The 18,458-nt window shown below is 32.8% G+C and overlaps 1 protein-coding gene across 1 annotated transcript; it reads right to left on the reverse strand.

Annotated features, from left to right (window-relative positions):
* Window positions 1-3,692: 3,692 nt before the first annotated feature.
* Window positions 3,693-12,618, reverse strand: LOC131149413 (protein argonaute 5-like). The gene is made up of 22 exons (XM_058099841.1): window positions 11,993-12,618; window positions 10,698-10,906; window positions 10,470-10,616; window positions 10,244-10,377; window positions 9,975-10,084; window positions 8,611-8,714; window positions 7,653-7,791; window positions 7,439-7,555; window positions 7,216-7,326; window positions 7,051-7,122; window positions 6,552-6,674; window positions 6,238-6,409; window positions 6,040-6,161; window positions 5,813-5,950; window positions 5,585-5,727; window positions 5,435-5,497; window positions 5,138-5,201; window positions 4,892-5,018; window positions 4,744-4,817; window positions 4,508-4,602; window positions 4,378-4,409; window positions 3,693-4,266 (listed from the first exon to the last, which is right to left on the reverse strand). Exons 1-22 carry the CDS (start codon window positions 12,503-12,505, stop codon window positions 4,085-4,087), a joined length of 2,991 nt encoding a protein of 996 aa, XP_057955824.1. The 5' UTR covers window positions 12,506-12,618; the 3' UTR covers window positions 3,693-4,084.
* Between the last annotated feature and the right edge of the window lie 5,840 nt (window positions 12,619-18,458).

The raw sequence follows: 18,458 nt of genomic DNA on the forward strand, positions 1-18,458 counted from the left end.
GGAAACAAATATTTTCATTGAAGTAAGGAAATTTTCAAACATGGAAACTAACTATTTACATTAAATCAAGAATATTTATCAATATAGTAACAAGCATTCTCATTACGCTAAGTATATTCACATACATGGGAACTGAATATTCACAATCTACCTATATGGAAACTAAATATGCACATTAATTACGGATATATTCTTATATAGAAATTAAATATTCACATAATTAAAAATATATTCCAATATAGAAACTAAATATTCACATAATTACAATAAATCTACAACTATGGAAATATATATATTTACTAAGTCAAACAAGTTATAATTTTAACAAATTACTTTATTCAAATATAGGGATATTTTATTTACAAAATAAAGTCGAGTAATTAAAAGACTTAATAAATTTAAATTGGGATAATTCCTAATTAATTATTGGCTCGACTCTCAAAAGTCCCTAGTGGAGTCGCCAAGCTGTAGTTGGTGATGGCTCGCGGTTGCAGTGGATTTGCATTGGCCAGGAGCAGGGGGAGTTCAGCTGGTGGTTGGAGGTTGCTCGGTGGGCTGGAGCTGCAGAGGAGTCACCGTGGCTTCCTGTGCTGGTGTCTCGGTGAAGAGCGACAGCGGCGGGAGTAGGTGGCCATGTTTGCTGGGCTCGACTGGTTGTTGGAGCCTGGCTGCTAGAGTGGTAGGGCGCTGCAGGGGACTGGCCGAGGATGGGGCTGGATTGGTGGCAATGCTGGGTTGCAGAAAGGAGTGGTTTGTGATTGTGGTGGCTCGACTAGAAGATGGGAAACAGAGTGGTTCAAGAAGAAGAAGAATAAAAAGAAGAATCTTTTTTTTTTCTTTGGCCTCCGCTGCCCCCCCACGCTGCTGTGTTGAGCCCCCCTTTATAAAATTTTCAACCCTAAAAATCCTTCTTTTCTTTTCCTTTTTTATTTTTATTCTTTTTATACTTTTATGGTAATAATAATAATAATAATAATAATAATAATAATAATAATAATAATAATAGAAATAATAATAAAGTAATAATAATATACAAAAATAATAATAACAATAATAATAATAATAATAATAATAATAAATATATTCAAAATAATAATAGTAAAGTAATACTAATAATACTACTAGTAATAATAATAAATAAAGAAAATAATAATAAAATAAAGATAATAAAAATACTAATAATAAGAATAAAAATAATAAATAAAAATAATAGTAATAATAAAATAATAATAATATTAATAAGGTAATAATAATAATAATGAAAATAAGAATATACCCCTTGTTCTATCTGGTTATGCCAAAAATAGGATGTCTACATATAGAACACTATATCTTTGTATAAAATTTATATAAAACTTTGTGTAAACTCGGTTACACTATAGCTTTATAAAAAGCACTGCCATACTATGGTAAAAATCATCTCTCTCTCTCTCTCTCTCTCTCTCTCTTTAGATATATATATATATATATATATATATATTTCCATAAACTGATAAAGTTATTTATGCATAATATTCAACTCATGCCACACATTTTCTCTGATAATCTATACTTTAATATACTGTTGAAAATATTGATATAATTATCTCTAGAGTTTTACTCAACCCAATCCAACTTACACAAAGTGTATATCATTTCAAAACTCTCATCTCAAATGTCTGTGTACCTAGGAAAACTCAGATATCATTTCTGATATTATATACTATAATTTTAGCAGTTAACTTTGTAAAAACGCCCGACTTAATCTATTTTCCTTACCTGATTCTTGGAGAAATACCTACAAGGATCCTAAAGCAGTGCTTGCAGCGTTCGCACAAATTCATGTATTCATATATTTTAACTTAATCAGCTAAATCCTAGAATAATTACTATCCTAACATCCCTAAGCTCACACGCTCCCGTTAACCAGTTAAATTCTAAAAAAAAAAAAAACGCGATTATGATCAACTTTCCATATTTAAATTTAATTTCTAACATATTTAAAAACATTAATATGATCAAATCCCCGCAATTTAATCTAATTCCAAAATATTTCTAAAAATCTAATTTAATCAAATCTCTACAATTTAACTTAATTTTAAAATATTCCCAAAAATCTAATTTAATCAAATACTACAATTTAATAAATAAACCATAATTTTCATATCCATAAAATCACTCAAAAAACCATATACAATATTCCAATAATTATATACCATGATTTAATCGAGTGAATTCCTAAAATAATTGACATAATTTGTACTCCTTACCTTAACCTTGGAGTGATGCTTAGAAAGTACAAACTTAAAATCCGTTCCGATTAACTTACTAAAGATCAAAGCCGGAACCTCGTGGTGGTGGTGTTTGTTTTTTGATTCGGCTTATGGGTGGGGAGAGATCTTAGAGAGAGAAAGTGAGGGCATGAAGAGAGAGAAAGAGGTGAGAGAGAACTGAGAGAGATGAGAATTAATGAGAGATAATTGGGGGGCCTTGAAATTGGTTTTCAATTGAACCTAGATGCTTCTTTAAGCATCTAGGTTCCATATATATATAATATTATTTATTTAATTTTTATTTATTTATTTATTTTATTTAATAACTTTTTTTTTTCACACTTACATGTATATTATTTTTTTGGGGCCATTACAATATTGGTGTAGTAGCAGAGTTATATGCATAGATATTTTAAGACTTTAACCATAATTTTTTATACAAATTATATATGTTTTCTCTATTCATATATTTACACTGCAATTGAAATTTTTTAAGAAATTTGTTGACCATCAAGTATTATATGGTCAAGAAATATGATAATATATTTTGAACTCCTAAAAATTTAAATCAACTGTAGATCAAACAGGTAACATATGTCATGGTCATTCTATAGACCGATCAATTTAGCAAGTAAAATCGAGAACCGACTTGCTTTTCTTAGTTGAGATGAATGTCATATTTCATAACACAACTCTAATGAAATTGAGAATAACTAGTGAAATGACCAATGTAGAGAAACCTACTCAAAGCAAGGTTAATCAATGAATATAGATCTAAGTAACTTTGTTTATTCATTTACCATTTTTAGTCCAAGCACAAAAGAGCTAGCATTTAGTTTTATAATTTTATTTTATAAAGCACAAAATTTGAATATTTAGTTCATGTATTTCAACAGTACAATAAGATATACCCATTCAAAAATTTTAAACTATACTTTATTTTTTTATTATGTATTTAGTAACTTAATTGGTATGAAAATGATATATATATATATATATATATATATATATATATATATATATATATATATGTCATTTGCATAAATTGACGGAAAAGGATTCATATAGCCGACCCCACTTAGTGGGACTAAGGCTTGGTTTTTTTGTTGTTATTGTTATATATATATCATTTGAGTTCATTATAATTATTCAACTATTTTTTTGTTTATTAATACTATATATTTATTTTTGTTTTTAACATACTTTCAAATTTTTTTAAAAATAATATCATAATTATATTATGTTACTTAAATTGACCTAATTAATCAAACATTATAATTAACTAACAAAATATTCCCAACTTAATATTTTACTTCTGACATATCTTTTTTTTAGAAAAATAATTATCTTATCACAATTAAATGAAAAGAGCTAAGATCTCATTTGATAAAATAAATTTTTTCTTGTCAACTCAACAATCAAATATTTCTGTCCATAAAATTAGATCTCAAAAAAATATTAATAATTTTTTTTTTTTAACAATTTGATGATTGTAGTCAATAGAAGAGACTTGCTACAATTCACAGCTCAACCTTGAAAAGAATTAGGTTCAACAGTGATAATATCTCCCTAACAATCCAATTTACAAGTATCGTTGTCATAAAAAAGTATACTAAAAAACTCCTAAGGAAAGTATAGGCAAGAACAGACGCGGCGTAAAAGAACAAAAATTAAACATCAGAAAAAGCATGGCCAGGCACATATCATCACATTTCAAACTTCTTTTGGCAGCCTGAAAATAGTTAATGTGACATAATCCTGGACCAGAATATTTGCCGCCTCAAAACCATTGCGATCCCAGAAAAAAAGGGATGTCCCCCACCCCGGAAACATCAGCAATAGAACATCACATCCTTCACAGTATCCTTGATTGTGGGCAGGGGACGAACGTCAGCCATCCTCTCCCTCGTGCTCCTCCCTCCTCCACCGGTCGATGATTGACCCTCCGATGATTCACCCTCAATGTAGTAACGAGCACGAAATGCCGCAAGATGAGCATAGTAAGCAGGTGGAACTGCACATGGAATCATGTTGTTAGTAGTTGAAATCAGCCAACCAAAACAATACTACCAAGTACATGGAAAATGATCTCAAGTCAATTGACCAATGGATCAAGGCGGTGTACCTATAGAAACCGATCGCGTGCATCTCGCATATCTGAAAAACCATTGAGAAAATTACATAAACAGCAATAAAAATAAAAATAAAAATAAAACACACGCACGCGCGCGCAGAGGCAAAAGAGAGGAAATTACGTGTAACACAAGTTATTTGTTAGTATCTGCAAATCATCTGCACTAAATTTGTTCTCATCATATAACACATGATAGTGTGCCGGACGACTTGTTCCCTGCATTCATGGTTCAAATGATAATTCAATTATGCTATACTTTTTTACAGCATGAGACAATTTTTTTTCCTGTAACAGAATGTAGATATATCATTGTAGACGTCCCAAACCAACGTTAGGTTAATACATCCAGGCCCTTACCTGAATTCCTGCATGACTATTAAGATAAAAATCAAACTCGGTTGGGTGGCAGATGCGGGTGTCCACAACAGTACCTGAAAACAAAGTTTGTCAGGAACATGCTATGAATTCAAGTCACAATAATTCAGTAGGAAAGTAGAACACAAACCTGGTAGAATGTTCCCACTTCTATCTGTTTGTCGGCGGTCTACAGGAAAGAATCGTGTATGATGCCTTTTCTGCACTACTACAAAAGTAACTGGTGGCAGATAACCCTCTTCCAGAGAAGTGCAAGCCTGAGAGATAAATGAAATTTCAGCACGGAACAAATGATTAAGAAAAATGAAAATCAGAAATAAATAAACAGAAGTAACAGATAAATCCTCAAAAAATATGATTATATATTAAATACCACCTTTCGAATGGCATCTATCTCATGCAGCAAAACTTGACCGAACTGACCTTCACTAACACCATCTCTGCCATTTAAAATCGAACATAAAAGTTTTGTACCAATGATCAGTCTTAACAAAAAAAAACTACCGCAACGCAACCTTGACAATAACTACATCACCCAAGCGTCACCAACTTACGAGTCAAAAAATTCAGTCAACAAAATTCTAAACATAACAAACAAGCAAGCAACAAATGGTAAAACACCATCAAACTTCTAAAAAGATATCATCAAAATACATGCCACAAGTAAATTTACCTATAAAATATTATTCTGTGAGGTTTGTGCCCAGTTGATCTCCTAAATGCTATCAATAATTCCCTGGGAAAAATATTGAAGTACAATTGAGAGAAAGGGGGAAAAGAACAATACTAAGCAATTGAATTGATAAATATTTTTTATTCTTACCGAATCATACCACCATGAATGGCACCCCTTTGGGGATCTTGAATCAACTTATAAAGGTCAAGGATAATTTCTTCTCGATGCGACTGTGCAGAAACCAGTCCTCTGTACTTGGTAACCTCTGGCCAATCCATTGAAGCCACAACCTGTGCTAGTTCATTAGAGAATTTAACATATACCTATGATTAATGAATCAAACAAATGTACAAAAGGAAATGATTCACGACGTACAGCTGCAATCGATGGGCTAGAATCCTCCCCTGGTTGTGGATGGGTAACATCAGCACCAAAAATAATAGTTGGTCGATCAGTCACATGGCGAATTCTTCTTTGAACTGCATCAAACAACACTGTGTTCCGCCCTCCAGCCTAACCAAAGCATCATCCTCAACCATCAAATTCTAAATGAACAAAAAATAAATAAATAAATATTCAAATGAAAATTCGGTCGAACAGACCTTCACATTGATTTTCAATGCCACATTTTCAAGATACTGTTTACTAAGTTTCGCAGCTTGTCTAGGTTGACAGCACTGAGAGACGATCCCCAACTCAGTTTCACATATTCGCTTAATTTTACCTGTCAGCAATTTTAGCATCAAGAATTTCATCTCAGCAACAAAAAATAAAAAATAAAACTTGATTCTACAACTCACCATATGACCCACTGACATCAGGTAAAATAATTATCAACAACTGAAGTTGTCTTCCGTTCTGCCCCATGCTTGCTAGTCTTGAAATAGATTGAGAGTGAAGATTTACAAGAGCATTCTCAATATTACGAGAATCAGCTGAGAACATGGGAAATAAAGGGTTTGGGCTGAATACCTGGAATAATTATGGAATTCAGCATTGTCAATTAGTTTACAACTTTTTTTCTCATTTCTTGTTTTGTTGTCATGTTAAATATGCGTTTCAAATTAGACTGCAGAAAAAAATACCCACAATTAAAAGAAATACATATACATACCATTCCCTTGCTAACACACATATTGACCAGTTCCTGACAGAATTGAAAAGCCACATCTTGGCCCAATCGCGATGAAAAATTTATGCATCCCCAGAAATGCACAGTACCACCATTGACCATTTTCTGCACAATTTCATGACCAAAATTTTCAATTTACATTGAAATACAGATGATAAAAGCTACACTAGGGGCAATCAAACACCATCAATAGAAAACCCTGAGTAAAGGGGGATGAAATATCAAAAAGATAGTTAAAATCATGTAACATTTATCTTCCACTATCCAGATGTAACCCTGGACGATCCAAAAGATTCAATAGAACTTGCAAAGAATTCAAGATCCAAATGACCACTGCAAACTTGAGCTCTAAATCATAGCATTAGAATACATAGCACCACCAAAAAAATATCAGTTGATGCATGCATTAGTACTCTGATTCTTCTAACCATGTATTAAAATTTTTATTTAAAAAAAAACAAAAAAATATATGCCACTTCACCTTGTTGATCATGTTCCACTGTCCCACCCTTGGATCAACCCTTGCCTCTCGCCCTGTCTCATGATACTTGAGCTGAACAGGAAAGAGAGTCAAAACTTTTTTTTCCGGGGTGGGGGCGGACAAGCAATGTCCTTGATAGTATAGGTAACTAAAAATTCTACATACCATTGGAGGTGGCAGCACTCGAGCATCAATAGATGTTAAGTCATCCCGTACTTCAATCCCAAATTCCGTTTTCACAAGTCTTTCATCCTTGTAGTTGTTCGCCTTAACCATCTGCACAAAGGCTTAAGTAAGAAGCAGAACTGAAGCGAGTATGAATCGCCTAATTTTCAAGATTAAAAACAATATCGCAATCGCGAATACTTCAGATTAACTAGAGTCTTACATTCTTAATGCTAGTTTCCCTTTCAGACGGGCGTTGGCAGGTTGCCCTTAACAGTGCAGTGATCTGCCTGTCATTTAGTTTCTTAGAGTATCTCTGCCCTTCAACAATTTTGCAAACCTGCAATAAAAGAAAACTACTGCATCAGTATGTGCAAAAGAGTAATAGCATAATTACCAAACCAACAGATTAATCTTTGAATCCTTGATAAAATAACCTCCATGGGCAAATAGATAGGGTTGGAATCATTCCCAGCTTGAATACAGGGCAAAAATGGATATTGGAGCACAATACTGTACTTCTCACGGAAGTATTGGGCCACTGAAATCTTTGTTCCATTCTCATGAACAGAAAACCTAACAAAAACAGACACAAAACCACCAAAATGATCAAGCTCAAGTAACAGGAAAATAACATTCTCCATTGTGGTAATGAAAAAGCACATAAAATCCCAGTATAGAGATGGTAATGAATAAAATCTGTGTCATAATAATCAGTTAATTTTCTTTAAGACGTGCCAAACATGGAACACTCATTCAAACCAAAAAGTTCTGTATTGTTACTTGAACCAGTAGCATTTAAAAAATTACCATGCAGGAGGGGTGTTCATGATTAAGCATAACATCCAGACCAGTTTATTTGATATTTTTCTTCACTTTCAGCAGCCAATGTTGTTTGTTGTAGATGTGACATTTTTAAATGTATTTTCCACATGTGGGGTTTCATTAAATGTTATATTTCAAATCGTGAATTGCAACAATTGCACCGAAAGAAGTTAAGCCACTGATATCAAAGACAAACCTTTGTTAAAAACTGATTACTCAAAATGTGCACTCATGAACAAATGTAACAATTGTAACCATAGATATCTTACTAGTATCAACAATGAAAACATAAATGTTGTAGCTGATGTTTTTATCCTGTACATATTCTTATAATGATAATGATTGTAATGATTCCATTTTAAAGGAGCTCATAAGGAGAACTCCCAATAACCTCATGAGGACAAATAGCCATCACATCCTCATTACTGCTTGAAAAATAAAAATGGGGCATTACATTATTTTCTATATCAAGAAAATAATTCAACACCCGTACACAAATACAGGCTTCTTTCTATATCCCCCAGAAAAAATTTCACACACAAACATAGACATAGGTGGAAGGAGGCTCACATTAACTGGCTAGGTGGTTGAGAAGACACGCCATTGACTTTGTAACGTTTTGCATACTCCCTATATGTAAGTACTACTTTAACTCCCTTCAAAGCTTTCTTCAGCTAAAAATTTACAGAGAATGATAAATGCAAGCATATGTCAATATCTAAATAAATATGGTGGGAAAATACTGCCAGTCATTCTTGAATCTTGACTGTACAGACTAGCATCAAAACAAAAAATAAATTAACAAGCAATTAAATAAATACATAAAACAAATAAACTGACATAATCCAGGAATTGAACAACTGATTCTTAGGTAAACAGAACAAATTCATTAGCACAAGAATAAACCAAAATACTAACTTTTAAGACTAAGAAAATGGAAGGCAACAATCAAACTAGTTCAAGAAAAAATGCTGCAAACATATATCACAAAGTTGTATACAGTCGTATCCTTCCAAGAATAACTATACAGCCATATCCTTCCAAGAATAAATTCATTCAGCACAGCAAGTAAAAACTATTGATCTGCCACATCACAAGAAGAAACCACAATACTAGCTTCCAAAACAAAGAATGGAGGGCAACAATCAAACTAGTTCAAGAAAGAATAATTTGGTGTAAATTCATTAACCAGATAAACTGACACAATAGAAGTAATAAGTAGCATGTTAGGAGTAGCACTACCAATAATAGAAGCAAGAAGTAGCTCATAGCAGTGACTTTCCTTCCATAAGAATAGGTTGTGTTTCATGACAAATAGTATGAACACCATTAGATGCAGGCAGTTTGTAACATAAAACTGCCACTTTGCTCAACTAGAACAGTCTTGATGCCAAGACTAAATTCAAAACTAGGGTCAGAACATAGTGTGGGAGAGACAATTCTCAACATCTAAGGAAAAGCTTTTTAACTTGTTCACCGTTTCAAGATTAAGCAAGAGAGCAGAACAGAGTAGGAGGACCAATTAGTGTATCTCACTAGCTTTGAATGGCAGGAATTTGCAAGTGAAAAGACCCTGTAAATCCTTTTGACACAAGAATAGTCTCCGCCAAAGACAATACTTCTTCATTTTTAGCAATTCTTCATCCCAGCATATCACTTCTCCACCAAATTTGACCCCAGTTGCAGAATACATATGCTCCTCCCTCAAATTTAATGTTGGAAAAATGAACAGACCAAACTTCGTATATATTGACAAAAGAAAACATAAAACCTTTTAAGTAGTACAAAAGATCAATGCATGAAGTACAAAAGACCAACACATAATTCAATATCTTCCTCACCCTCATTCTTTTTGAAAAGCCTCCTATTGTTCACATTTCTTGCTTGAGCTAGACTATGACACTCTGGTAATAATTAATATCCTGAAGTATTACCTTGACACGTTGCTGATCAGATAGAGGCCTTGTTAATTCTCTAAGATTCAAATATTCCCCAACAAACTCAGAGACTTTAATTGACCGATAAAAAGATCTCGCTGACACGTCTGCAGCAAGAGAACAAAATATTTAGTGATGCTGAGATAAAAAGAGAATCAATTTTTTACCATGAGCAACATAATTTCATATCACTCAAGTGTTCATAAGTTATAACACTACACAAAGAGCCGTAAAAGCACAGGACCAGTGATTGAGGGAAGAGATACCAATATTGAGAGAGAGCCCCATTTGTGTTGGGCGAAGGCTTTGATAGTATCCTCTCCAATATTCTATACCATCACCTAGTTCACCTGTTGGCCCCAGATTCTGACCAAAGAATGACCTTCCCACAACTGTATATCTAAAGCAAACAAATATCAATTGATCAGAAAATGTATTGAACTAGAGATATCATATCTCCACAATCACAGTAAGATAAAAATATATGATTACATTTTTGATGGCTCTTCCCTAAGAACCACATCAAGAGCTTGTATAGCTTCATGAGGAACATCCAGCTGTCTACTCTGTAGAAATTGTTGCAAATGATGGAGATCAGCCTTCGATGCAAATTTAATCACCACCTTAAACTGCCGTTCCCTTTTGCATATCAAATAAGCAAGGCATCAAGAAAACAGTGAGAAACCGCAACTTCAAAAAATTCTAAGGGAAAACAACTACCTTGCTGCACCAGCACGATCTTCCTTTTCAACCAACTTAACAACAAATTCCTTTGAGTTAAAGGGCAATGGCCCTGCTGTATATAAGCTCTTCCTACCATCATATGCCGGCAATCGCTTACCCAAGTGTGACTGACCATATAAATTAACAAGCTGCTTCATGACTTCCCTATTAACCTTCTTATTAGTAACCTCAGGATTAATTGACACCTACACCATCCATTAAAACAGATGTATAAGCCACAAAGAACAAAATGGGAAAAAATAAGGAGAGTCCAACCTCACAGAAAACAGCAATAGTGAAACCAAAAGCCAAAAACCCATAGCACTGAATCACAGAGAGGAATAAGCAAATGTGACAATAGATAATTAATATTTACCAAACCAGACAATAAAATGAACCCAAAGGAACTCTTGCAAGCATTAACAATAAGTGAAAAATGCACAAAATCCCCAATAGTGCTTCAAAATTAATAACATAACAAATCTAAATAGATATAGTAAATATGCCAACACAAGTGGTTAGAAAAAATCAAAGTTAAATATGTGGATCATGACCACCATTCCGGTCAGCTTCAAAATATTTTCCAGCTTCCGAAACCCATCTTAAAGAAAATCCACTTTCAAAAGCAAGAAAAGTGATTCTAAAATGGTGTTCAAAATATCAAAGGGAAGGGAGGAGATTGAGTGTTGAAATAACAACTAACACATAAAAGCAAAGCAAAAGAAACACCAAGAATGTTGAGATGATTTCCCAATCATCTCAACATTAAACAGCAACCAAAAAAAGGACCAAAAGCACGGTAATTATTTGAGAAAACATACAAGCTAGAAAACAATCTCTACAACCATAACAATGGATAAAAAATGGCAAAAAACGTCAATAAATCTCAAATAATATCCATTAAATAAGAGAAAAGAAAGAAACTAAAAGCATAAAATAAAATAAGGCCATAAAAGAAAGAAGAATCCATCTTCTTTCTTTTTTGATAACCTTCCATTCAATTTAATCATATTACTAGCATATTTTTAAAAAGATTACATAAAGACACATGCATTAGAGTTCAAGTGCTTTAAGTAATGATATTAATAATAAATAATAATAAAATAATCCAAGCGCCATTACAGATTACGATGATAAAGAAAACCAAAACTGTATAACATGAAAACCCAGTAGACCTGATGAGGCTTTAATTTTGCTGTAAATAGGCTTTCAATGGCTGTATCGCAGCCAATACAAAAACATCAATCAGGGCATTAGTAATAATAATATACAAATGAGGAGAGGCTTCTCACATCATATTGGTGGAGATCACGTTCCGCAACCTGGACGAGGAAGTGATTGGCTCTCACCACACACTTATGTCCCACAGTACCGTAACCTGGCCTCACCGGGAACGTCACAGCCTTCGATGAAGTGGGTGGTCGTTGGACGACCTGCGCCTCGAGCGGCGGCTGAGCCGGCTCCGGCGTCTGCAACGAGAGACGCTCCATGTCAGCGCTCGACGATGCCGGCGAAGGCGACGTAGACGACAAAGCCGGGTAATCTACCGACTCTGGAACATCCGCGTGCTGAAAGAGCGCAGGAGACGGAGCAGGAGCCGCCTGAAACCCCCCGGCGCCGGTAGCAGGAGGAGCCGGCTGGAAACCGCCGGAACGGCCGCCGCCGCCGCCTCCGCGTCCTCTCCCGCCTGCGCCTCGGCCTCCGCCTCCGCGTCCTCTACCGCCTCCGCCGCCGCCCCTCTGAAATGACGGCCCCGGCTGTTGATTCCGACCGGAGTCCGGCCGTCGGCCACCACGACGAGACATGGCCTTTTCGCAAGAGAGAGAGAAGAGACTAGTGCAATAGTTACAGACGGAAAGGATAGGGAAGAGAGCAATGCAACTGGAAGGTGCACGGGCCGAGAGAGAATTTATAGAGTCAGAGTGCGGATGTACTAAAACCAGGCAGGAGAAAAGACGGGGAAAGGGTAAAGTTTTCCAACGGGACGATTATACCCTCCATATTGTGCATTAATTCCCATCGTACCTCTGTGATTTACCTCAATCTCATAATCCCATTTTGATTTTCTGATCGGAAATTAGGTTCAAATTTTTCTGAATATTTGTTTGCACCCGAGTCGGAAGGCATGAGCATAGGTCTGTTACAGCAGAGAATGGTACGTACTATTTTTTTAACTCAATGATTATCATCTGTGGAGTTTTTGAAGGACAACCATTCAACGCACTTTGCATTTTGTTTAAACCCTTTTTATCATTTAATTAAGGGCTTTTAAATAGTTACAAAAATTTATTACAACTCATAAATTATGATAATTTTTCCAAATCTTTCGGAACTACCCGGCAAAGTACTTTTAGAACAAATAATAGCAAGAATTCATGTAAGTACCGAGCTGAAAAGTGCTGCAAGTTATAAGTGACATTTAATTATGTTTAACATAAATGATATTTCGATAATTACTATTATTATAAGGTATTATATGATTATTTTTAAATATATTTTAAATCAAAAATATTTATGCTTTTAATTAATAATTATTTTAAATTAAAATTTAAATATTTTAAACTAAATAAAATAATGTATGATTATTATTTTTAATTAATAATAATGTAGATTTATAAGATATTACCATCATATTATTTTTTGTTAAAAATAATATTAATAATTAAATTAAAATGTTTATTTTATTTAATGCTAATTTAAATTAATATATAATTCTTATTCAATCCAAAATTGAATTATAATACCTAATGTGTAATAGTATATAGTAAAATAATATATAATTATTTTTAAATATCTTTGGAATCAAAGTATTAATATTTTATAATTAAAATTTAACTAATAATTATGCTAAATTTTTACTTAAAATTTTAATATTTTTTATTAAATAAAAATATTACATTATTATTTATCTATTCAGAATAATCTTGTTATTAATATATACTTACAGCATATGTTTGTCGCATTAACTTATGTTAAAATCATATTAATCACCAAATTAAAATTTTAATTTTTTTAATGTTAATTCAAATTTATAATGATTCTTTTTATTCCTTCTAAAATTTAATTATATTTATTAATAATTAATATGTTATAATACATAATAAAATAATATATAATTATTTTCTATTATATTTTGAATTAAAAATATAATATTTTAATTAATAATTGTGTTCATTGTTATTTTAAATTAATAATTAAATATTTTAATAAGTAAAATAATATAATTTTATTTTTAATTAACAATAATGTTGTTCTTAATGTAGATTTATGATCTATCATTATTGTATTACTTATGCTAAAATAATATTATTAATTAAATTATAATTTTAAAATTTTTTAATAAATTGAAATTAATAGATGGTCTTCTTTTACATTCCATAATTGAACTATATTTGATCAATAATTTTATATATATATATATATATATGATTATCTTCTAATATATTTTTTAAAATTATAGATTAACTATAAAATTTTCTTATATTTACAAAATTAATCCGCCTATAAACAATGTCGCTTATAAGTGACTAAATTTTATTTTTTTTTCAAAATTCACTTAAATAGTTCTCGGAAAAAAGATTATGAAAAACACTTTTTTTGCAATTAGTGTTTGTTGCAATACGAGTCAAATGTCACTTTTTTATAAAATATTTATTTTAAGTAATAACTACTATAAGCACTTTTTCTAGGTGCTCCCAAACAGAAATAAAGCATCATATTCATGTTTTTCAAACAATAATTAATTACATAAAAGTAAACAGATACACAAGAGATTATCGACATAAAATGATATAAAAAAGGCAAATTAAGTCATTTGTTGAATTTATTGTGCAACAAACAAGTCACCATGCTAATGTCATTTTGAAATCTTCAAATTTACATTTATTTCGCTCTAAGAAAGTATAATATTGCTTAATTTTTAATGTTCAGAAACTTCACGAGTTGCACTCATAAGGAAGAATTTGAAATTAGGGGTGAGCATAATTCGGGGAAACCCGAATTAACCGAATTAACCGACCAATTTCGGTCGGTTCGGTTCGGTCAAGAAATAGGGTCGGTTCGGTTCGGTTACGATTTTACCAATTTTCGGTTAATCGGTTATCGGTTCGATTAATATGAATTATCAATTCGGTTAACTGAATTAACCGAATTGATAATTAATGATTCTAGTGTTCTACTCTTATAGTTTAATACCAAAATATCTTTTTTATTAATAAAATTAATAGATGAGATGCTTAATTAAGCTCGAATTAGTAAAAAAGTTATAATTATATTCTGTTTTTAATAATTAATTTCAAATTATTTCGGTTAAATTCGGTTAACCGAATTACCCGAAAAAGTAATTCGGTCGGGTTCGGTTCGATGAGCTTCCTTTGTTCTGTCGGTTCGGTTATCAAAAATCATTAACCGAAAATTTCGGTTAATTTGGTTAATTAACAGAATTTGGCCGAACCGACCGTTTGCTCACCCCTATTTGAAACGGCCTCGGTTGTCATCATTGTCCAACTTGGATGGTACGAACAAAAATAAGTGTGAAACAAGTCAGAACTATAAGAAAAATTAATTTTCTATTGTGAGCTCACATATTTAAGAACAATTATTTTACTAGGCTATTTTAACATCTATTGGGTATGGGTTTTGCAATGTGTAGAAACTCAATACTAAGTTAATTTAGGACTGATGAGTTTCTAAAATTAACCTAATATATAAAGAAAACATAATAGGGTTATGGTCCCCAAGTCAGATCAAAACAGTTTCATGTTCCTTCTTTTCTCCATCTAAAGATAAGAACATGAGTGTAAGGACTTGAACTTGAGTGGGTTCCTACATATAAATTTTTCAACGGGCACAAATAAATCTAAATTATTTTTATTACCAGAGCATTAATTAGTTTTACTACAAATACATGTCTCAACTACTAAAATGCAAATTTTTAAAATTCTACAATACACAAACATATTCTAAATTGTATTATGTTAAATTTCTTATTCTACTCTGTTATTTCTATTCCCATCCATGCATTTGCTATTCCAGATTTCTGGTACGCTCCTCAAAATGATCTAAAATGTAAAATAATAATTGGGGTAAGACGACACTCAGTAAGTAAATAAGATTATTATTAGTGTATGACCAAAATGAGCTTTCAAAATATTTTAATTTCGTAAAATAATATTTAATACTATAACTTTAAAAATACTTTTAAAATAAATGTAAATTTAAAAATTTCTGCATAAAAACTCTTGTCATCAACTACAACAATAAAATTTTATAATCATATACTATAACTGTTAAATTAAACTTTTAACTTTAAAAACTGTAATTATAATTTTTAATGATATACATATATATACTTTTCCTTAGACGCTTTATTTAAATCATCATTTAGGCACAATAATGTTCATATAAACTTATATTTTACCTTCAAACCATCAATAACTATGTACACGTAATTAAATATGTATATACATATACTGTAAAAATCATATTGAGGTTTATTAATCATAAATCATGTTTACCCCCATGACTGGGTTATGCGGTCCAAAGACTGGACTTAGCTCGTTGATCGGCCAAACTAAATCAACGTACATCATCATTAAGTGAGATTTCCCCTATTAAACTCTGATCCGACCTAGGTATGCACTCAGGAGAAATTCACTGTCATATAAAACTACTATGTAAACAGTGTGGGTGCACTCTGATCCGTTTAAACTTTAAGCTGCGGTACCGAGCATCTGTAACTTTGAACTTCCTTTGCCATAAGGAGTTTTAAAAACCATTTTATTATAATTTATACAATTTAAAATAATCTCGTGAAAATCTCATCTTTACTCATATTTTCATAAAAATGTAATGTAAAAATAAACTCATGCCACACAATTTTTGTATTAAAAATATATATAATTTTATTTTTTTTGAATAGAAAGAAATGCTGAAAATTTACCCGAGTGGATTAGAACATTTCTTAACCCAAAAATAAATGCAAGTATAATAAAAATAAAACTTGTGTAATTAAATACGCGTAAAAATAAAGTCAAGGGAATTTTATAAAACTAACTAACATAATCGAAATTTACTTACAAATATACTCGGGTATAAATTTTAAATAAAAATCCTAACATAATCAAATTTACTTATCTCTTCTTTTACTTTGTACTACGAATATAATGAATATCTCTAAGAAATGAGATTGGAAAGAGTGGGTGAGTGAGAACTTACTCAAAAATTCTTTCTCCACCACTAATTCTTTCACTCACTAATACTTCTCTTCCTTTGAATTTTTTTGTGAAAAATGAAGGTTAAGAGTTTCCTGTTTATAGGAAAATTTTGAGGAAGAAATAGAACTTGTAAAAGTGTGGGGAGAGGGGTAAAATTATAACTTTTTTAAAAATTAAAGAATGGGCAAGGGATGGGTTAGTTATGGGTTGAGTATGGGATAGGGATGGAGGTCATGTGGGAGTGTTTGCCACTAGGCCTGGCAAAACGGGTTATAACCCGTCAGGTCACCCGGACCCGCCCGTTTAAAACGGGTCCGGGTTTGAAAAAGTTAACCCATTTAATAATTGGGCGGGTCACAGGTCAACTCGTTTATAAACGGGTTAAGTGGGTTTGGGCGGGTCACCCGCCGGGTGACCTATTAATTCGCTGCTTCAGCGGTCAGCCCCTTCCCCCTTCTCTGCTTCTCAGTTCAGCCCCCCTTCTCTTCAAGCCTTCACCGGCTTCACACCTCACTGTTCACAATCACACACAGTCACACTTAAAAAAAAAAAAAAAAACCCTAAGGCTAAGTAAAGTTCCCGACTCCCTGTAGGCTCAATTTTCTGATCAAGCGAGAGGTGGGAATATTTATCCGCTTCGAACTTTTCTTCTTCTTCTTCTTCTTCTTCTTCTTCTTCTTCGTGCTCATCGATCGCCTTTCTCAGACTCAATAACAGCTCGAAATCGACTATTTCCGAATCCCAGTTGATTTCATCAATGTAGATGTTTGAGTCCGGCACGGAAATTTGGCAGGGGTAGTGGAGACCATTGATTTGTGCCCAATATCTGGCTTTTGCATTTCGGAATGCCTCCTCTGCGCCGGACGGCCGGAGTCTTTCCAATTTTCAATTTTTACAGTAATGAGTTCTTCTGTCTGGCATTCGTGGGCAAGGATTTTTCTTTGGAGCTTCTTGATCACGACTCTTGTTTGTAAAGTTTTTGAATTTTCCCATGATGTTTTTCCTGGAAAGTTGATCCGAGAAATCAAGAACAGAGAGAGAATGGGTTTAGGAAAGTTTGGAAAGAAGAATTAGGATTTAGGATAGAAATCCTTTTATGTGGAAAGTTGATTGGGGCGCAAGTCATCCAAACCCCCCATCTCAAACAACTTCATTAGACTATGTACTGATTTTTGAAATTGAGTCTCTAACTGCTCCTCTCGGACCACTCACACAGTCACACTGTGTTTTTTTTTAATTTTACATTTTTTAAAAAATGTATTCATTAAAGGGATGTATTATTTTTTATATTTTATATTCTTTTTATTTAGAAATTAATAAATATAATACTGTTTTTTTTTAAATGTCATTTTATATGAAATTTTAAAATAAAACGGGTGACCTGTTACCCGCCCATTTATTAAATGGGCGGGTTAGGGTTGGCATGTGTGTGATCCATTTAACATCGACCCGTTTATGACCCAACCCGTTTATGACCCGGCCCGCTAGTGACCCGCCCAAACCCGGCCCGCCCGCCCGTTTTGCCAGGCCTATTTGCCACCAC

This window comes from Malania oleifera, chromosome 2, assembly GCF_029873635.1.
Source record: "Malania oleifera isolate guangnan ecotype guangnan chromosome 2, ASM2987363v1, whole genome shotgun sequence".
In the NCBI taxonomy this organism is placed as follows: Eukaryota; Viridiplantae; Streptophyta; class Magnoliopsida; order Santalales; family Ximeniaceae; genus Malania; species Malania oleifera.